Here is a 23,588-nt window from a genome sequence, read left to right on the forward strand (position 1 = left end):
CTTTGGTTTCCCACGTCGAAAATCACACAATCCCAAAGACAGTTACATTCCAAATCCTTCGTATGTAACCATTGATCCTCCGACCCGTTTTGTCACACACACCACACCAGTTTCTTCTTACCGACCCGTGTCAGGTGAAGTGAACCCAACTCCTAAAGACGAGCCTTTTGTTCCTCCTGAAGTAAAGCCACGCAAAAAGTTTGTGCGCTTTTCATCTGTTAACGTTAAGAAAAACGGAGATGGTGGTGTGAATAGGAACGAGTTGGCTGGTCAAAAGACTTTTAGTGAGGAGAAGTACAATAGTTATATTGATAGTGCAAAGATGAAGATGAGAGCTCCTTCAAATGTTTCAAATGAAAGAACGCTTTCTAGGCGTGAAACGATCAACGATATGTTTTCTAGTTATATTAGCCGAACAAAACTTAGGTTGAGAACTACGTCTAGTGTGGACAACTCTTAGTGAGCTTATAGATAAACACTCGAGACTACTAAAATAAGAATAGGTGGTGCCACAGTCGAACATCGTTACGACCTCCTCCTTTGTGTTTTATTGTTCAAAATACTTGGATGTTTCTTATTTGTTTGATTTTGTATCATATCACTGTGTGCTATGTTTGATATATATTCGCGCTAGACTAAGATGATGTGCATCAATTTATAAAAAAGGTCAGTGCGTCATCCTTCGCACCCTTCCTAAAAGGACCCTCCGCTCCTGGTCCTAACCCTTAGACCCGTACATGGTCAAATATGGTCCTCGTCTTGTTATATATGTTCAATTGTCCGTTCGATTTTGTATGTCATCCATGCTTTTAAAAACCGCTTCTCGGAAAGTACTCGGTCGGGACATTTTAGAGAGTAATCGGCAACTCAGGGTAATTGGATGTTGACCAAGTTTGACTTTGATTGATATTGACCGATTTTTCATGTGATCCCGAATTTTAGCCGAGTAATCCCCGCTGACCGAGTTTTAGTCTAGAGGGCATAAGTAAATCTTTGGTTTGGTTGGACACTTTGGTTCCATATAGGTTTTTATTATGATCGTCAGATTACTATAAATGTTTGTTCATCCGTTTTTTTGTATCCTATTGTATTCTTATTTATTTTGTAATTTGAAAGTATTATAGTTAAAACTTAGGATACGTGTTTTGTTAGGTTAATATTGCATCCTATCATTATGTGTTACTCCATCTTCTAAAGTATATACCTTTGCAATATTATCTTGTGTTACTGATTTGGATGATGATGTCATAATTGTCTTTCACTTATTTTAATCCATTGATTTCGAGTTCAATCATTGCCCTGTATTTCAACCATTGATTTGATAATTAAAAAAAAAAACTACTTTATTATTTTTAATTATTAAATCATAATTGATGATTTCATTTATTATTAATTATTCTGCGTAATGGGAGTTAAAACAAGTTAGATAACAATATTGTGTTAAGTCTTATCATTATTGCATAACCCTTTGTTCTTTGAAGTCTAAACTCTAAAGTGCGCCACTAATCAGCAGTTCCCTTTGAGTTGGTGTAAGTTAGGTAAATTTGGTATAGTGATTTTTTATTATTATTATAATTTTTTTTTTTTACTTGTATATGTTATGTATATACACTAAAATAAATAGAAAACTATTTAGCTGGTCTCTTTGACCTTTTATATCAAGCATGTCAAAATTTTAAGCCATTTGAACGGATTGTAGTTATTTTTAGACCAACATATGAGTGAAATTCTTGCACTTTGTGAGAACTAGCGAGAATCTTTCCACTACAATTTACCTCAAGGTTGATGTCATGAAGCAAGATTCTTTATCAAATTTGATATAATTTAAAATACTTATTTTTCTCCACAAGGTCACAACTTTAATAAATTCTTCCTAATAAATGTATAAACATACTACGGAATACTATTTATTTCTTGTTGATTGTAGCGTTGCATCCTGTAGACATCCACTTGTGCTGCTAGAAAAAAAAATACGGAAAATACAAAAAGCCAAAGCCTCGTGTCATCTTAGTGAAATTGCAGAAAAAATAAATAAATATAGTTGAAATTATATTATATCTTGTACTAAAGCATGTCATAAACCCCTCTAACAACAAGTACATTGGCTCCTTCATAGACGGTAAAATTTCAGGTAATTTACGTGTTGCAATTTACGTTAGAATTGTACATAAAATATATTTTTACTATACAATTATTTTATACACTCTTGTGACAAATTCAAAATAAAGATATACTTCGAATTTATGTGTGACAAACCATAAAAACTAATTTTAGAAATGAACCAAGAGAATTAATATTAATTAATATTTAATGTAAATATAAATATTACAAGCGTGACCTAAAGTTAGGTTGGTTAGATGATTAATTTTGAAGGCTCGCCATCGACTTTAATCAAAAGCCAAATGGGTCTCGCATGTTTACTCGATCTTGGCTATTTCCTAAAAGGAAAAATTGTCACAAAATTCATAATGTTTGACGGGTCCCTCAAATATTTAGCCACGTTGATTTCTCTCCTTTAATTTCGTGTTATTTCATGACTTTAAAATTTGATTGATTCTTGAATTTTTATTTTTGAAGCCCATTTATCTAATCTAATACATATTATATTATATTACTAGGTTTTTGAGCCCGTGCGTTGCACGAGTTTGTAAAAATCACGAAAAAATGTAATTTGCAGTTCATATTGGTATATAAATATCAATACTAAAAAAATAGGAAAAGTATAAGAGTTATTTAAGAGCTCGCAGTGTTGACAATTTTTTATATATATATATATATATATTTTTTTTTTTTTGATTTTAAGAGCCCGTGGTGTTAACAAATTTTAATAATTTTTTTTAGTTAAGAACTCGTGATGTTGACAAATTTTAAAATTTTTTTGAGTTTAAGAGTCCGTGGTATTGACAAAAGTAAAAGTTCTTTTGAGTTTGATTCCATGGTATTGACAAATTTTAAAAGTGATTTTGGGTGGCGTTAGTAACTTAATGACTACAATTTTGTTCACCATTAATATCTTTTTAATATATATATTATATACTACGTAATATTTAGAGTAAATTGAAAATTTGTAATGGAACGTAAAATTAGTAAAATATAAGTTATATTATTTTAGAATTATTATACACAAATTATTTTTTTTGAATAAAAGTGTAACCCGCGAGGTTAATTTTAGAAAAGTTTTTAGTCATTTCAACAAACTAATGGTACTCGGGGGACTCGTCATGTATAATTAATATTGTAATAGTTATATATGCGTGTTGATAAATATTTTATCACTTCCATATTTATTGATAAAAAGAAATGATTCGTTGGTATTGTATTGAAACTCTGTTTTGAATACAATTTATTGCGTCTTGTTCGTAAAATTATTTCGAGTTGAACGGCGATGACGGTGGAACATAACTCACGTTGAACAGAAAGAAAAATCCGTTAAAAATTTTTGATGGGTTTTGTTTGGTGAATTTATATTAAATATTGAATTTAACTTTATACCCCTAAAAATATATTTTATACTTTAATAAATTATAATTAAGAGGAAAGTAATTATAAATTTAAAGACAAAAAGGAAAACTTAAATAGTAATAACGAAAACTTAATTAATAAATTAAGTTTATAACCCGTGTTTTAAGTGGAATGTTGGATTAAGATAGGAATATACGGAGTATATTAATTATTAAATTAAATTATGTTATCTTATACTTCCCATATCATTATAATTAGATCATTATATACGGGATATATATTTATCTCTTAAGGTAACTATAATTTTTTAAGGTAACAATCTCCCATATTTTATTAATTATCCTAATATTTAATTTGATTTAATAATAAATTGACATGTAGGATTTTCTAATTCATATTTAATAGTAGAATGACACGTAGGACAATTTAAATTAGATTAATTGAGGAGATGACACGTAAGTATAAGTGCACGCGCTTTATATTAATGTATAGATACCTATATCTAAAATAGAGAGGGATAATGAATAGTTCTCAAGGGCATTTTCGACTTTTTTTTTTAACTTAACTAAATTTCATTTGCACAACAAACCCCCCACACTTCCTTAAAAAAATCAATTCGACCCCTCATACAAGGGGTAAAGTGTCAAATTACCATTTTCATAAAAAATCTTAAATAAACTCCACCCAAATATTCAACGAGCCATATCTTCTCGCTCGCAACGAGTCAAATTTTTCCGACACCATCGTTAAACTCGAAATAATTTTAGAAACACAATGTCACTAGCTATACCCAAAACGGAAGCTTTTTAAAAAATGCTAAATATTTGGGGTACTTTTCATGCACGTTGATTTTGCGTTAAATTTTTAAAAATCGACAATTCCATAGCGAAACGCGGAGATACACATATATTGTTAATTTAAAATAATATTTAAATCTTTCACGGGTTATACCTTTTAGTTCGACTCGAGTTGCGCTTCAACGACATCATCGTTAGCCACAAAATAATTTTACAAACTAAACGCAATAAAATACATTGAAAACCGAACCCCCAGCGCGAAACGAGGGTTCGTACACTAGTTAACGCTAAATGAAATTCTATCAAATTCATTCTGACGTGGTGGCCAAGTATGTTAAAAAAAACAAAAAAAAAAAAAAAAAAAAAAAAAAAACTCACTTTTGATAGAACTTTCAAAATCATTTCCTAGCACGTTAGTAAATATTAACGTTCCGAGTGATAGAATATTAAATAATATTTGACGTAAATCATAGATAAGAAATGTGTAAACATATATAAATCATTTCGAATCTAAACTGGCCACAACGCTATTTTCTTATTTTAGTTGTCCATTTTATTCATTTAATTAAAATAAAGTTAATTAAATAACAATAAAAATAATATATTATTATTATTATCTTATATATTGAGTTACTCCTCTACTTCTCACTTTTAAAGTTCATGCATAATTTTAAACTGAACATTGAGGTGACGCTTCGTCACTCCTTGTTCTCGAACACTTTTATAGCTTCATTTTTTTTTCACATTTTCGTGGTGACTTGTGAGGTTTCATGGCAGACGAGGTACTCATGCTCTTTTATTTCAGATTTTCTATTGATGATTCGATGTTTTATCGGGAATGCTTATAGGTGTTTTCAGGATTTAAAGTTTATCCTTGTTTATTTTTAGCTTGCCATAATTGTTTTTCAACCTTCTTGGTGATTAAACGTTTGTTTGGTTTATCTTGTTACTTTTTGTTTTATTGCAATTTATTTTTAGACTAGATTTCTTGTTCTCGATAATTTTATTTGTACTTTTTATCTTTGATTCTGTTATTTATACTGTTGTTTTTTCAAACAAAAAAAAATACTCACAATTAAATGAAATGTGTGAAATATAATTTAGCCACAACCATAAATAAAAATTGTTGCCAATTTAGTCAACATATATACACATCAGCAATAGTCAACTAATTAAATATCAACAGCTCAGCACACCCTTCAGTCCCTTCCACCCTAACCTAACTATCCCCTTTCAAATGCCCCCTTCTCCAAGTCTTTTATTTTATTTTATTTTATTTTTCATTTTTATTTCTTCAATCACGATATTATCTTTTTTATATTTCCACATGCATATATATACATACACATAAACATCTCCTGTATACATCTGTTATCTCTATTTCTCTCTCTAAAGTCATTAATTTCGTTAATATTTATTTATACAATTTATCAGAATGTCGCCGGCAGCCGGCGTTTCGTCAGTTTCCGATCTATCTCCGGCGGTAAATTCGGTAACGATGACGTCAGATACGGTCACGAAAGACGCAACGATCACGTGGTTCAGAGGAGAATTTGCGGCGGCGAATGCGATAATTGACACGTTATGCGGACATTTATCACGATTAGAAAACGGAAAATGTGAATATGAATCAGTATTCAGAGCGATACACCGCCGCCGGTTAAATTGGATCCCGATTCTTCATATGCAAAAGTTTTTTTCGATTGCTGACGTCACTCTCGAACTGCAGAAACTTGAAGATGAGAAAATGAAATGTAAAGGATGTGATGATATTGAAGAAGTTGTTCATGTTTCGTCGCTGGTGAAAGAAGAGGTTGTAAATTGTGATAAAAATGGCGGTGATGAAGCTGTTGATGATGATAGTTCACCGAAGAGTGAAATTACTGATACTGATAATACAGGTAATAATGATGATTATATTCGTTATTGTTCTTACATATTTATTTAACTTTTTTTTTTTTTTTTTTTGGAATTATAGATCATAGACATATGTACACATTTATTTAATTTAATTTAATTTTAAACGGAAGTTAGAAGAAATAGTATTTGATAAAATCAAATCTCGAATATTGTGATTTTATAGTATTTCTTTTTATTTAGATAATATAATAATAATATAAATCGATTAGTATGATTTTTTAATGTGTATAGTAGAAAGTATAAAGTAATTTATTATACTATTCGAATATATAATTTATTATTTTGAACTAATAACTAAAATCACATTTTTATTTTATACTTTTTATTTTTTACAATTGGGATCAAATTTTTTTAAAATAATAGATTTATATCGTTATTCTCTTCAGTAAAAGCGATAAATTAGCGGTTGTTGATATTTTCCCGAGGAGTTTTTGTTGGAGTCAGAATGCCGAGATTCGATTTAATAAAAATTGTCTTTACTTTTATTGAAATCTGTGTGGGTTCATTACTTTATACTTTTGCTAATTTATGAATTAATGTAGTAAAAGTCAAATTTTCCATTGTTTAAGAAGTGTTAAAATTGCAATAAGTTTATGTTTAGTTGAGTATTGGAGCCAGGTTTTATTGGATTAGGATTAGGATGTCTCAAGCTCCAATCTTTTCAACTTTTTTAAAGCCACAAGTTGTTAGGGAATAAAATAGCAAGCTTTTATTTTGGTTAGTACTGAGGTGAGGTCAATTTAATTTAATTTATTTTAATTGAACTTTGAGTGGATTTTAATCCGATTTTATTTAACTTGATTTTGGCTCAAGATTGTAGAAATGTATAACCAAAAAATTGAAAACTCAGCTTGCTTAATGGCTAATAGAAGGTGCATTTAGGGAGGAATTCTGCTAGTGGTGCATTTTAAGGGGCTACTTTTTGATCCATGTCATTTTGGGACAAAACCTAGAATCACGATTTTTTTAGTTAGCTTTACATTATTGACATTGTTTTAGAAGCCATAAGCTATATATTAACTGCTTTCGGGTTTAGTTAGCTTTAGTTCAGATTTTATCGGTAGGATTAGTTTACTGCCTTTGAGCCCCGTCCGCGTTTTCTGTTTGTATCTTGTTTTTCCTCTTTAAGCGAAATAGATTTTGTTATAAAGTTTTCGTTTTTTCGCCAAAAAAAAAAAAACCTGTATATTACTAACACCTCAATTTCTCAAATCTCTGTTTGCATGATTGTTTGAAGGATTATAATTTGATTGCTTTTACCAACTGAGATGTAGGATCTAAAGACGTGCAGATGTTGGTAGAAAACAACAATATATGCTCAAACCAAGAAGATTTGGAGGCCCGAAAAGCTCAGATCCAGTTGACAAAAGGGTTCATAGCCAAAGAGTCTGTAAGAGGACATATGGCAAGTTCTTGTTCAACTAAAATTTTCTATCTTTTAACAAAGTCTAGTATCAGGATGCATAAACTTAAACATACATTTATACGTGACAGGTAAACGTGGTTAGAGGTTTGAAGTTGTATGAGAACATACTCACTGATACAGAGTTTACTCGTTTGACTGATTATGTGCATAAACTTCGAGTTGCTGGCAAAAACGGAGAACTCTCAGGTGGATCCTGTGCTTCGTGATGCTTTTATAGTTAAAAAACTAGTTCATCCCTTTTCCGACTGAAGTTTTGACCTAGTAAGGGATTGAACAGGTTTGACAATTAATTTTCCATGCAATTAGAATTAGTATACCTTTATATATTTTAGAACAAATTCATTAGTCTTAAAAATAGACCGTAAATATATCTAGAAGAATTCATTAGTCCTCGTTTCTTTATTGAGGTTTTGATAAACTCTAGACAATGTATTATAATCCTTGGTTTCATTTATTTTTTTTCAAATTTGGATGTATTTACTATTGATAGAGTGATGCACCACAACCCTTTTTTGTTGACTTTCTGATGTTATAATTTAATGTCATTATTAGGTGAGACGTTTATTATGTACAACCAGCAGTCGAAGGCGATTAAAAGAGAACTGATTCAGTTTGGAGCACCCATATTTGACCCGATAAAAGACGATGGAATAAGCAAATCCCAAAATAGTAAGTAGATGCAACATTTTAAATATGTACAACTTTTTAAAAATTCAATTTAAAGTTGTTTCAAATATTATTATGTAATCATAGTTGACATATTAACTACTAATGAATGAATGGCCAAAAGAGTTTGGAGGTCAGCCTGACCCATTTTCCATCACACCCATATTACCACCTCTGATAGTAAGCAGTCTTTGAGTTTTCCTAACGTAACATGATGTCTTCCCTCGGTAATTAACATGTCAACAGGTAATATCGAGCCAATTCCAGCTCCTCTTGAAGGTGTCATAGACCAGCTGATCAAGTACAGTTTGATTTCGGAAAATAGACGACCAAACAGCTGTATCATTAACTTTTTTGACGAGGTATGTTATATATCCATTATTATAAGTAGGCATTCGATTACTATAATGCACTAACAGACGGCGGATTACTTTTTATGCAGGGGGAATTTTCACAGCCGTTCTTGAAGCCACCTCATTTGGACCAACCTATCTCTTCCCTTGTTCTCTCCGACTCAGTTATGGGTTTTGGGCGTACTCTAGTTTGTGATAAGGATGGAAACTATAAAGGACCACTCATGATTTCTCTTAAAAAAGGGTAATTAGCATATTACTACCATATTCACTGTTAAAATCAGATATGCCAAAATGGCATGTTGGGTTGGTTTTGAAACGGGTAAAACGGGTGGGGTTCAAAAGAGTTGTGTTTTTGTACCAGTAGAAACAGTTCAGGTTGGTTTGGCCTGAAATTCTCTTTGGCCCAATTATTGGAATTATATGAATAACCGGATTACAAGGTTTTAAGCATTAAGTATATACGTACTTTGGTCTATTTTCGACCCGTTTAGTCTGCCTTTTTAATAACTTTTTATTTCTACAACATACTACAAGAGGCCACGGTGAACTGACAAAAAAAGCCCCTGACTTACTGTACATAGCAGGGACAATCTGGTCATTTTGCTGCCGTCAAGATGATGCCACATGACTTCATTTTTTAAAGGTTTAGGTATAAAGGGCTAGAGGCCATGTTAAAATCAGATATATGCTGACATAACCTTTTGCAACCCCACAGGTCGCTGTTAGTGATGAGAGGAAACAGTGCTGATATGGCCCGTCACGCCATGTGTCAATCTCCAACTAAAAGAATCAGTGTCACCTTCTTCAAAGTTCGTATGGACTCCAACTTAAAGAACTCATCAGCAACCGGTGCAATAACAGTATGGCAGCCTAGTGTTCCAACACCATACCCAAGTAACCGGATACCAAACGGAACCGTTAAGCGATACGACTCATTGAATGCTGTTTCCAAATGGGGTGTATTTGGTGCACCACAACTGCTTATGCTACCACCAGTTCGTCCAATGGTCCTGACCCCAAGAAGGCTACCATGTGGTGGAACCGGGGTTTTCTTACCGTGGAGTGGCGGGTCAAGAAAACCAGCTAAAAATATACCTCCTCGTGCCCAAAGAGAACGTCTTCTTACCCTTCCACCACCCCCGGCTGAATCATACAAAGTGGACTTGACCTCTGTTTCAAGTCTTAACTAGCCATATCTAGCCTGTTCAGGTCAGTCTTTTCGTCTATAGCAAGGTGTTGGTGTTTGCTAAACGAGTCTTTATATTATTGGTGGTTACACTTTTAGTCAGTTGAAGCAGGAGATTACTAGATTAGGGTTAGACATTGGTGAGTGTTCTTTTCTTTTGATATCACGGCGAGTAATTTTTTTTTTTTTTTAGTGAATTGTAAGTTTAAATTTTGTGAATTATTATTATTACTATTAATATCCCCTGAATTCATGATTAGAAAGGTTCAATCATCAATCAGTTTCTCTCTATCAGCAATAACTGATTAGGTTCCAGATTAGATCTGGCAATGCAAGGAGGCTGCTATATAGTCAAACAGTTGCAATATGGGCGGGTTGGGTTGGGTTGACTGTAACACTTTTTCCAAATCTCTTTTCCAAAAGAGTTACAATATTCACATCAACAGGATTTGTTTCAGTTTCACTCGAATCAATTTCTTCTTTTACATCGTCATCGTCAACATCCCCACTTAATTCTTCATCATCAACACTCAATGATCTCATATAACCAGCATGTGTCACCAAAGTTTGAGGACCTACGGTGCAATTTTGTCTTTCATTCATTATATTCATCAACCTCCTCAGGTTCTTCACAATAAGTCCTAACGGGCTAATATCATTTTAAGATCAAAGGTTGGTTTTTGTCTTCCATATACACATGAACTGTGCATCCGTAAAGTTTTTAATGTTATTATCAAAATACAAATATAACTAATGCTAGCAACGAAAACAGACCTTCAATTATACAAGTTATGTGTGTCATTAAAAGTTTGTGACGTATCCAACTCATTAGATATGGTTTATCTGATCATCTTCTTGAACGTCATTATCTGATCATATTCTTGAACGTTCATTAGTGGTCTAACATTTGATGCTTGAATATGACTCCGGAAGAAAGATAACGAGTGTTGGGATTTTTTGATGTTTAGATGACAAGAGTTGTGATTCCAACACCATCAATTTTTTTTATACGTACACCACTAAATATATTTTATAACTAGGTTTTGAGCCTGTGCGTTGCACGGTTGCTCAAAAATCGTTTCAAATTAAATTAGTTATATATAGAGCTAAGTTTTATATTCTATGAGGAAGTGCAACATTAAAAGCCTATATATTTGAAATACTAAGGAAACATTATAGTTTATAAAAAAATATGATATAAATACTCGTTCAAATACAAGTATTTATTTATATCCAATTATATATGTCAACGACCCAATAGTTGGTTCATGCAATCATGCATATCATAGGCTCATTAAGTCCTCAACTTTTTAAACCTGAAATAGATAATACCAGGTACTTAATTTTATTACAACAATAGATATGTGAATGCTTTGAATAATGTAATAAAAGAGCCTCAATTATTTTAAATGATAAACAATTTGTATACAACAATAGTCTCGGTATGCATCCTCTTGTATGCATATATATATATAGGGAGAGGATCCAGTGAGAACTCAGCATGTGATATATATATATATATATATATATATATATATATATATATATATATATATATATAGGGAGAGGATCCAGTGAGAACTCAGCATGTGTGAGAACCTGAGAACTCCAATTAGAACAATTTTGGTGAAATTCGAGCAATTTTGATGAAATTCGAGCAATTTTGGTGAAATTCGAGCAAAAAAATATGGCGGGCGAGCAAAAATGGTGAAATTCGAGCAAAAAAGTGAGCTGCAACGAAAATTGTAGAACCTAATTTGTAGAACACCAAAATGTAGAACATGTTCGAATTTTCAAAATTTGTTCAAATTGGACATGATTTTGTTCTAATTATAATTTTGTAGAACATAAATGTGTTCGAATTTTTCCAAATTTGTTTGAATTTCACTTGTCTACATTTAAATCACTTGTTCTACAATTATATAGTTCTACAAAAAAGATGCAAGTAGATGCATCCATTCTTCATCCTCAAAAAACTTGTATAACATGTTCGAATTGAAAATTAATTGTTCGAACTCATCTTTTTTTCTTTGTTAGAATTCTGAAATAGATGCATAGATGCATCTTCAAGAAAACAACAAATTCAATTTAGGGATCTGCTTTCTTCAAAAACGCTAACCTGGATGATACTCTTTGTATATTTGTTATCGTTCATTTGGATTTGTTTCAAGAACTTGATCTTCTACTTCAACACTTCAAAGCTCAAATACTGCATCTTTTTTTTTTTTTTGCAATAGATTAGCTGTCAAATGAACAATCTTCGCTTACTGGGATTAATTTGGCTATGTTAAATTGTGAAAAAGTTAGTTCACATTCAATTAAACAAGAGTTGAAGGCATGATTACGAATGAAGTCCAAGAACAATGATTAAAGTAGCTCCTGGTTGGGCCTTGGAAAACAGAGTATCATACTTTGTGCTTTGATATTATCTAACATATGAGTATCATACTTTGAGATCCATTATTTGATAGTTTGTAGTTTTGGTTTTAATTTTTTTTTATTGTAAGAAGGAAATGATTATAGAGATGAAGTTTTTGATTGGGCCCTAATTGAAAGTAATTGGGGATCTGATAGTTGACCGCACCTTTTTTTTTGTTGCATCTTTCCAAACTGTTCGACTAACTTCCAATTTGTTCGTCCGCCCTTTTTTTTTTTGCTCGAATTTCGTGTTCTCAGGGTTCTCAGGCTAAAAAAGTTCCCATTTGATCCCTCTACTATATATATATATATATATATATATATATATATATATATATATATATATATATATATATATATATATATATATATATAGGGTAATTGTTGAAAATACACTTTTTTTTTACTTCAAACAAAATACACTTTTTAAAAAAAAATTGTCTTTTTACACCATTCGGTAGAGGGGATTTCCGTCTACCACCTTTATCTGTCGTCTACTACCATTTTTACAAAGTAGTCGACGGTGAGATAAAGGTGGTAGACAGAATTTACGAAGTAGTCGATCGTCTACTGCCTTGTTGTTGCTGTCTACTGCCTTGTTGTTGCTGTCTACTGACTTATAGACACTAACAAGGGAGTAGACAACAACAACAAGGCAGTAGACAGCAACAACAAGGCAGTAGACGGTCGACTACTTTGTAAATGTCTGTCTACTGCTTTGTTCTCGCTGTCTACTAACCCTGCCAGTAGACGGGAATTCGTCTACTACCTTTATCTCACCGTCGACTACTTTGTAAAAATGGTAGTAGACGACAGATAAAGGTGGTAGACGGAAATGCCTTGTAGACACTAACAAGGGAGTAGACAGCAACAACAAGGCAGTAGACAGAAACAACAAGGCAGTAGACGGTCGACTACTTTGTAAATGTCTGTCTACTGCTTTGTTCTCGCTGTCTACTAACCCTGCCAGTAGACGGGAATTCGTCTACTACCTTTATCTCACCGTCGACTACTTTATAAAAATGGTAGTAGACGACAGATAAAGGTGGTAGACGGAAATCCCGTCTACCGAATGGTGTAAAAAGACAATTTTTTTTAAAAAAGTGTATTTTGTTTGAAGTAAAAAAAAAGTGTATTTTCAACAATTTCTCATATATATATATATATATATATATATATATATATATATATATATATATATATATATATATATATATATATATATATATATATATATATATATAACTAAAGGTTGAGTTGACGTTTTTTGTTTAAAAAAAAAACCCCAATGTCGCTTTGGAATTGAATCACTAATCCCAATCTAGATAATATCATCTATGAAGTTTGATGACGCGTGATTTCAACACACAATAGAGAACTAACAGTACAACATTAGTTATAACTATAATGTCAATACAACATTAGTTATAACTATAACTCAAGTGTAGTAGCCATAAATACATACTGTGTAATAGCTAGGTAGTGTATATAACTCAAGTGTAGTAGTCATAAATACATATTTTGTAATAGCTAGGTAGTGTATACAAAATTGATTTTAACTATGTTCCATTTTATACTTGTCATCCGTTTTTTTCTAAATCAATATACATCAATATACGTAGTAGTATCAATTACTATCACTTATAATTTATATTATATTTATATTTTCTTTATCTAAAAATACGTTTGACTTTATCAATCTTTCTTGACTGTTCCAAGTTTTAAAGGAATAGGTTTATGGCCTTTGATTTAATTAATTTCATTAATCATTAATTACTAATATCAAATTATTAAAAGTTAATTAATATTCATAATAATTGTGATATGAACATGTGGAATTAACACTTGGCATAATATCCTATAATTAAGCCCATAATGACAAGTCATCTATTTTAAACTCTCTTTTATATAAGTATGTAGATGTAGATGTAGATAGATAGATGTATTATACGTCTTCATAACAACATACCGTTAAAAAGATGTGAATCATCTCCCAGAGGACAATGCTTGGTTATATAAGGCGAAGCAACTGTAACTAATTACGCTCGGCAGACTCAAGTTAATTTCTCAAAAAAAAAAAAAAAAAAAAAATAATAATAATAATAATTTCTCAAAACAATATTACGCAAAACAGTTTCCTAAACACCATTAATGTTTCCTGGATCCACAGAATTATATAGTTGGTATTTTGCACCATATATACCTTCAATAATTTAGACTGCCAAAAGACCGTGAAAAAGCGCATGGATTCTCAGTTTCTCGCCATGGTTAGTTATCTATATGTGATGACAAAATTATGATTCCTTAAACGATCGTCAACCAGCTTCTTCAATTGAAGTTGAGTCACTTGTCTAAAAGAGCATATAGTACAACTGACTTTTGTAGATCTCGGTCCACCTTGAAATGTGCATGAAAGAATCTTTTTCTCTGGCAATCACAACACAGATATGGTTTAAAGAAATTATGAAAAATGAGATCATAAAACGTACTAATCTTAAAGTTGCAAGGAGAAAATTTTACCTCTACAAAAGAATGTGTGAAAAGAAAATCTTTAAGATGTTTTTCTTCATTGTCGAATAGTATAATATGACTTGGTTGAGACCAGTTTTTTGCAAATTCTGACATGAAACCAATTGGGTCCATCATGAACGTGTCGGACTCATCAAGAAATCCCTTCACTTCACTGATAACGGAAGACCATAATATATTTGTAATTAGTAGAGAGATGGAAGATTCGACACATTTACTTTGTTCATGGGTCAATTCGGGTTACATTGATCTCTAGCGGGTCAAAAGGGTGAACTACTGAACTAAAATGAAATTAGCTAAAGAGGACACGGGTAAAACATACAAATATATGTATTCAGGTGTGGGTAAAGTTTGTACCTTTTTATGAAAGAAGTTACCTTTATGATGATGAATCAAGAAAATGGGCAGTAGCAAGTTGAAAGTTGCAGTGAGGAGGTAAGATAATTCAAACAAAATTTGGTTTGAGCTAACCCAACCCAACCCGAATGTCCTGTCTTGACCCGGTACCCAACCAACTTGGCACTCTATAGGGTTACATAAGGAAACCACATGAACAAATAATATATGTAGAACAATACATTAATATTGTGTATACCTTGGCGAGCAATCTAAGAAACGCATAGGAATATTTTGATGCAAGGTCGAGTAGTACGGAATAGCATGACATGGTGTTAAGAACAGTACGTTTTTCACGTTCCCATGTTGAGCCTCTTTAGCTAGATAATTCATAACGTCTTCACTTCCTCTCTGTATTATTTTCATTTTTATAACCAACGCTCAAGTAAAATGAATGTAACGGTAACTCAAGGAAAGAATGACATTTTCAAGAAACTGTTAAATTTTGATGTACCTGATGAATCATACTCATGTAAATGGCCATGGGAACATTTGTTGTAAGCAAGAAAAAAACAGCTAATTGTATTTTCCATGAGCTTTTAGTGCGATTGTTTGTAGTTTTCTTCCTTTTTTTACTAGATGAATCTCGACGGCTTAACATGGCTAACGAATACCCGGCGAAAGCTAACGATATTGGAAGTACGGGGAGGACAAACCTGTAAATTTAACTTCTATATAAAGAGTATCATCTATTTCGACCCGTTTACATACATATAAGCACAAATGGGTCAACTACAAGAACTTCACAAGTCTTTCAATAGAATGTTTTGTTTTTAAGCACACAACCACCAAAATTGCTTCATCCATATATTAAATTAATGTTCTTGTAATATTGTTTTATTAATCATAATTCACACTATTGTTCACAATCACTAATTCTTGTATTAAGTCGAACTGCTTTTACTTTATTGTGAGAATGATGATTTGTTTGTGACAAAAACTCAAAACGGAGCAGCAGACGAACCTGAATTCTTTGTGCCCTAATACACTATATAGCACTAAAACCCACAAAATGAGTCCTGATAGCTTCAAGTTTTTAGACTGAAATATTCCAATCACCAAAAACGGTAAAAAAGTAAAGATCATGACAGTAAATCCCTGACTGAAGTACCAATGCCATGGATGAGTTCCATAATAGTCACCTCCAGAGGAAAGAAAATTAAATTTTAAAAAGTTGAGGGGCACAAAAATCCATGAACCGTACATTAAACGGTCAAGTAGAAATGTCATTCCAAGCACAACAAACCTGACAAAAAATTTAGAAACGTAAGAAAATTCATGCAATCAACTATATATTCTTGTAAATTCAGGTTTAAGTTTAAACTCCAATGGTCAAATGGGTAGAATCGAAGTGATTAGAAAGGATGCAGGTCAAATGGGTGGAACCGGTCGAAACTCACACCAGGTGTAATTTTTATTGCATAAAACATACTAAATCTTTGTTATTACAAACATCATACAAGTCGATTTTGACACAGTAACTATTTGTATATTCTTTTGAAAAGTATTTCAGGCCAACATAAAGTGACCCGTATGAAAAACATACAGTAGGTATTTTGACCTGTATCCATTTATCTGACCTGTTTTCCCACATCTACTTGTATAACATGAATGACGATTTTAAGACCTACCCAATAGGAACGACTTCAAGAAAAATAAACTTCAGCCTATCACGGGACACAAAAAGCTCCATAAGACCAACATAAACCCATATAATTGCACTTGTGGGCCGAATGGCACAGGCTATGGCAGCTGCAACCAAGGCCCAATGTCTAGAACTTGGTGAAACATTGCTATAATTGACCCTCAAACAGGGCCAGTAATAGAGACTAATAACCGTAAGAACAGTCTCTAAACTATTGGATAAAGTGCGTGTAATACAATAAAACATGAACCAGTTTGTCAACTGTGCGAAGAGCTGAAATAGAGTTAAGTTTACCGTATGATACACTAATAAAGATTATAAAATTTAGTTTCAAGCATCAAAGCATGATTAAAAAAGGATACAGCCCATTGGGCAACATGACCACCATACAATACGTACGAGAATTTAAACAAGTAGAGATCACCAGAAGAAGACAAAATAGAGTGAAATAGTCGTGGAGCCTTAATCTGCGTAAGTAAAAAAATTACATAAGTATAGAAGAAAAAAAAAGTATCTTTCGTTATAAGATGAGCATATTAACATATGAATAGAGGTGTGATATCATACCATGAAAAGCGGAGTATCAATATGTAAAAAGGAAATAACTTTATAGAGAACTGCAAATAACATTGGATGTACGTAGCTACGTATACCCTTCGACCACTCCCATGTTAAATGTCCATATCTGTAAGTTAAGCAATAAAGTTAAACCTTATTTGTTTACAAGTAAACATACAATAAATCAACATACATGAAATCGAACGAAAAAAAATAGATATACCCAAAGGTGATTCGATGTGCAACTTCAAGTGCTTGCCAGTGCTCATCCGGGTTAAAATAAGTTTGCACAAAAAAAGAATTTGCCATCCTGAATATTAAACAGATTAATAAAACTTTCTTGGATGATGGAAATTGCTTTTTATCTTCTTGCGATGATTTGAAATTCGATACTCCATCTCTATGTGTCAATACATCAGCATTTGTCCGCTTCCTCATTACTAAATCAATTTTACCAAATAGTTAACCAACTAATAGATAACTAGAAGAAAGGTATAAAAATCCTAAATTTGAATATTTGAACTTACTAATAAATACTGTTTGTAGCAGATATATCGTCTATCAGTGGCGTAAAACTTCTATCAATGCAAGCAGTTGACTTCATGTAAATCATCCAGTCAATATTCAATATTAAACTTCAGCACTTTATGATAATGAGCAATTTAATCAAACTAACATTACAATCATGTGATAGTAAACCCTAACAATAACACAAAACACAACCTTCAATCAAATTTAAAATCTCAAATGGCAGTAATAGCTAAATAATTTGTTAAGGACTTAAGGGCATTTAGTCTATAGCATTAGCATGCAATATAATTAGACCTCATTTTAATTTTCTACTCACTGTGCATATAGCAAGATAATAATTACAAAGAGTAACACTTTATTTTCTACTAAAGATATATATAACTCACCAAACTTGCATTCTCTAAGGACTTTCATCGAACACCTTGGACGCACAAAATCTATATAAATTAATCAATATTCTTAGTAACAAATCCAACATGATAAGATAAATATTTTGTGTTTGATTTTACATATACGCTTAAAGGAGTACAAAAATAACACTAAATTACCATGCTGGGGTGAAGTTGTAGATTCAAACGAGAGCAAATTGAATCGGCCTCAAAATTAGCAGTGGTAGTCTTATTTATGTGCATAATTTGCAATAACTAAAGTTTATAGGGATAAAAAGAACTTTTCTGCAAGTTATATTTCGGTTTACCTTTTAAAAATTAAGTCCCCTTATTTACGGAGTTTGTCTTTAAACGACAGTTATTTACAGCCAAAATACCAACTTTAAATTAGCCTGTTGGGGTGATTGGATTTGCTTTGGGGTGTTTGGGTCGTTTTGTTTGGAATCGAATCGAGTGTTAAAGTCATTCCGGGTAGAAGGATATTTTAAGATCAATGTATCAGCGTGTAACGTTTATGATAATTTTTCTGTTTGAAGTTGATCTTTTAGCGTCATTTGAGCAGTGGCGGGTGCACGTGACTCCAGTTAAAAAGTCGGTAACACTCTCGTATCTGTATGTACTCTCGGTGAGTTATGGTTGTGTCTTCATTTAAATATTTTAGTTAGAAGTAATGAACTTTTGTACTAGATACTGTGAACTTGTTACACTACTCTCAACGGCATCGCCGATGCCGTTGGAACTTCTTTGGTGCTTCCTTTCAACGGCTCCATTGCTAGCGAATGTCTTTGAAGCTTCGTTGGAAAACCGTGGTGGAGAAAGTGATTAGATAGCATATATGAAAACGGAGCCCAAAACTTTTTTTTGTTGTACATTACTGATAAAAAGTGGTACATTGTATTAATTAATTAATTTTGTTGGGTCCATTTTATGGTAAAAAGGGTATGTCATGAATGTCAGGGAGTGTGATGGGTTATGTGATAGGAAGAAATTGATGAGGTGACGCTGACGTGGTACAATGTGGTTGTATGACGGGTGTCATGGTTGAAAGTATTCTTATATAAATACCTATCTAGATTATCTTTATCCATAAGTTAAATGGGGTTTTCACACTACTCGTATCATTTTACTTGGCGGCTAATATACTATGAGTGCATTGAGGTTCACATGTTCGTGTCCATAACATGTGAAGAATACGCTAAATATACTCAGTAACATTTTTCTCTATATTATTAAACTTACAATAATATTTATATCTTGATCTTATTTATAATTTAAAAAAGGTACAAGGTTTTTCTTGTTCAGACTATCCGGAAGGACGAGTAATCCGACCTCATACTCTGATGTACGCAACTCAGCAGGATTTCTCCATGACTGTTTCCAACCCACCCCTGACCACCACTAAATATTCGTTATATATGGGATTCGAACCTGAAACCTCTTGTGTTATTAACTTGTTAGTTTCATTTAGTGAAACCAACGATAAAATTTTCTGGCTTTGCTGACGTCTCTTCTTTTAAACATCTATCTAAAGCCTTTGAGTGGAAGGAAGTTTAGAAGAAAATGCGTCATTTTTAACTATTATAATTTTTAATTTGTGTTTTTCTCGGTAATACAATAATTATTTGTCTTTTAATTTTTTTTGTCTAAATGCTTTATTGTTTTTTTTTATCATATCCAATAGATAGATTTGATATGTGAACTAATTTGTTTATTAGGCCAACTATTATAGATATTTGTTTAGTGCTATTTATCAATTTTCAAGAAAAAAAATCTTATTCGATATAAGGAAGCACATGGTATAGAACGGTACCGAACAAGTTAGGTTTTGGTAGTGTCTCGACTCTCGAGGCCCAGTTTGTAATAGAAAGTTTGACCAAGGACTGAAGCATATATTTTCGGTTCAGTCTAGTTCAGTTATTGCTCACTTCCGTTTGGGATCGGTTCGATTCCTCATTAAGGGTTTGATTCGCTTCTTCAGTTTTGCTCGCAATATGCACACCTCTAATTCGATAAAAGCCATCATTCAATAGGCATGACTTGATAAATTTCTTCTTGTTTAAGCTGAGCACGTAAATCGATTATTGTGGTAAATTATCATATAACATTATTTGACTATAGAAAAGTAACATATTTAAAATGAATTAGTATAAGTAGGATCGTCCCCGGGGGGGGGGGGGGGGGGGGGGGTACGTATAACATACTGTGGGCATGTGACGCCATCCAATAACCCACTAATACAGAGCCCAATAGTTACTTTAGTGAAAAATAATTTGGCTGTGTATATGTGACACCATCAAAAAATGTGCACCATCTTTATACTAGTCCGTACTAAGCAAGTAAGCAGCTTAATTTTGCTAGTAGCCCAACAATTTTTGTAGGATGCCCAACTAGCCATTATTTATTTATTACTCCGTATTTATAATTTTTTAAACTAAAAAAAAATTTTAGTCAACAAAATATAATTTTAGCAGATGTAAATTTATCTTTATACACGTAGCTTAACAAATTTTCAACGATACATCCATATTTGTTTTAGGTACTGTATATCAATTTTACTTATATTTATAGTAATTGTTATAAAAGTAATAATTGGATGATAATTTTATTATTATTATAGATATTGCATAGTATATTTTTTTGAGTATAAATAGGTGTGTTGAGTTAGAGTTTATTGTATGTATTTTTTGGTTAACAAAAACACACTCTCTCTCTAGATTCCAAATGCCATCAAACTCTCATTGTACATTTTTCTATAAATAAAAAACCAATTACTCATACCTTTTGTTCAACCTTTGTTTTCTCCGTTTTACAGTATCTCTATCTCTATATACCTTCTACAGTCAAGAACCACTAAAGGTAGTTATAAGCCTACTGAATTATAACACGTTATCAGCACGATTATCTCAACATTTATACTAAATATGGTTGGCTCTGCCACCTAACTAATATATGGTCGGTTATACCACCTAAATGATATATGGTCGACACTGTCGCCTAATTTACATTTATGTTATCTAACATTTATTTATGTATACTAACATTTACATTTATGTTATCTAACATTTATTTATGTATACTAACATTTACAGTTATGTTCACTAACATTTATATTTATGTTATTTAAGTTATATATGGTCGGTTATACCACCTGAATTATATTTTCTGTAATCTAACTCTTATTAACTTCACTAACATTTATATTTATGTTATTTAAGTTATATATGGTCGGTTATACCACCTGAATTATATTTTCTGTAATCTAACTCTTATTAACTTCACTAACATTTATATTTATGTTAATAAGACCTCATGATTGTACGCAACACGTCATTTGACAACACGGTACTTTATGTACGCAACACGTCATTTGACAACACGGTACCATGGGTCGAGATTAATTCCGATCAATACGAATACGATGGGGTCTTTATATGTTATCTAACATTTATGATTACTTATGCAATTAATCATTATTTATTTCATGCATACTAATGTTTATTCTTAAATTTATAATCTTAAAAGTTAAAATAAAAAAAGTAGTTTGTATTTTTATTAAAAGTAAATCTTAAAAGTTAAAATAAAAAAGTAGTTTGTATTTTTATTAAAAGTAAATCTTAAAAGTTAAAATAGAAAAAGTAGTTTGTATTTTTATTAAAAGTAAATCTTAAAAGTTAAAATAAAAAAAGTAGTTTGTATTTTTATTAAAAGTAAATCTTAAAAGTTAAAATAGAAAAAATAGTTTGTATTTTTATTAAAAGTAAATCTTAAAAGTTAAAATAAAAAAAGTAGTTTGTATTTTTATTAAAAGTAAATCTTAAAAGTTAAAATAAGAAAAGTAGTTTGTATTTTTATTAAAAGTAAATCTTAAAGGTTAAAATAAGAAAAATATATTATAATAATATATATTATAACTTAATATATATTATAATAATATCATTAATAATATAATATAATATGAACCTATATTCCCTTATGATTTTATTATTTGTAATCATACCATTATTCCTTTGTTTACTACTTATGAATCTAAACTAATTCTAATTGCATGTTGTTATTTATCTACGAAAAAAAAATATTATGATTATGATTATGATTATGATTTATGTTGTTCATCTTTCTGAAAATAGAAAATGTCAAACTTATCAAAGCTTGAGTTTGATGCCTTAGACGTATCGGGAACAAACTACACATCATGGGTTATGGACGTAGAAATAAATCTTGGATCATTGGGTATTCTAGAAACTTTAAAAGAAAATAATACTTGTTCCGATCAAGATAAATTAAAATCAATTGCTTTTATTCGCAAACATATTGATACCACCTTAAAACATATGTTTCTCACTATCAAAGATCCACATGTTTTATGGGAAAGTATCAAGAGTAGATTCGATAATCAAAAGGAAATATTACTTCCAGCTGCGAGGGAAGAATGGAGAAATCTAAGGTTCCAAGATTTCAAAAAGGTAAGTGAATACAGCTCGGCCATGTTCAAGATCCGTTCAAAGCTTCAATTCTGTGGTCAAGAAATAAGTGATGCTGATATGATGGAGAAAACTTTCTCCACAATGCATTCTGCAAATATAACTGTGCAAGAAAATTTAAGATTGCAGAATTATAAAACTTTTTCCAAACTTCAAACTTATCTCTTAGTTGCAGAAGTTAATAAAGAATTACTGATGAAAAATCAAGAATCTCGTCCTACCGGTGCGCTAGCATTTCCTGAAGCTAATGCTATTAACAATAATAATAATAATAATAATAAAAGAAGAAATGCACATGGACGAGGGCGTGGAAGAGGTCGTAGCCATATTGGCCAAAACCATCATCATGGAAATTACCATAACAATAATAAAAATCATAACTATGTTCGAAATCACCCTTATGATAATGGTCGTGGTGGTGGTCGTGGTCGTGGTGGTCGTGGTGGTCGTGGTCGTGGACAAAGAAATAATAATCCACAAAATTATAAAATCCAAACACCATACAATCCCACAAATCACAATGTTGAAGAAGGCTCTTCAAAGAATGTTGAAGATTCTTGTTACCGATGTGGTAAAATTGGCCACTGGTCTAAAAACTGCCGAACAAATCAGCATTCTGTTAATCGGTATCAAGAATCCCTAAAGGGAAAAGGAAAAGAAGCAAATCTTGTGGATGACCTTGATACAAAAATCACTGAGCCAACTTGTGACTACTTTAATGAATAAATTTCTAATATCTATATATATATATATATATATATAGATATCCTATTATATGTTCTCGTTAAATAAATGGTTGTAGATTTTCAATCTACACCATATCTAGTT

General features: G+C 31.7%; 2 protein-coding genes across 3 annotated transcripts; one reads left to right on the top strand and one right to left on the bottom strand.

Moving 5' to 3' along the window:
• The first annotated feature begins 5,641 nt into the window (after positions 1-5,641).
• On the top strand, positions 5,642-10,070 carry LOC139899340 (RNA demethylase ALKBH10B-like). Its single transcript, XM_071882170.1, has 7 exons — positions 5,642-6,160; positions 7,454-7,584; positions 7,674-7,791; positions 8,158-8,274; positions 8,518-8,633; positions 8,714-8,868; positions 9,343-10,070. Exons 1-7 carry the CDS (start codon positions 5,695-5,697, stop codon positions 9,815-9,817), a joined length of 1,578 nt encoding a protein of 525 aa, XP_071738271.1. The 5' UTR covers positions 5,642-5,694; the 3' UTR covers positions 9,818-10,070.
• A 4,108-nt stretch (positions 10,071-14,178) lies between these two features.
• LOC139899341 (mannosyltransferase APTG1-like) lies at positions 14,179-18,705 on the bottom strand. 2 transcript variants are annotated; one of them, XM_071882171.1, is made up of 12 exons: positions 18,439-18,705; positions 18,277-18,327; positions 17,887-17,957; positions 17,583-17,799; positions 17,369-17,486; positions 17,164-17,268; positions 16,788-17,074; positions 16,121-16,402; positions 15,611-15,812; positions 15,356-15,507; positions 14,752-14,914; positions 14,179-14,658 (listed from the first exon to the last, which is right to left on the bottom strand). In XM_071882171.1, exons 4-12 carry the CDS (start codon positions 17,795-17,797, stop codon positions 14,575-14,577), a joined length of 1,608 nt encoding a protein of 535 aa, XP_071738272.1. In that variant the 5' UTR covers positions 17,798-17,799; positions 17,887-17,957; positions 18,277-18,327; positions 18,439-18,705; the 3' UTR covers positions 14,179-14,574. The 2 variants fall into 2 exon arrangements, with proteins under 2 accessions (XP_071738272.1, XP_071738273.1); XM_071882172.1 differs by lacking the exon at positions 17,887-17,957 and having other exon boundaries at positions 17,583-17,669.
• Between the last annotated feature and the right edge of the window lie 4,883 nt (positions 18,706-23,588).

This window comes from Rutidosis leptorrhynchoides, chromosome 3 (genome assembly GCF_046630445.1).
Source record: "Rutidosis leptorrhynchoides isolate AG116_Rl617_1_P2 chromosome 3, CSIRO_AGI_Rlap_v1, whole genome shotgun sequence".
Taxonomy (NCBI): Eukaryota; Viridiplantae; Streptophyta; class Magnoliopsida; order Asterales; family Asteraceae; genus Rutidosis; species Rutidosis leptorrhynchoides.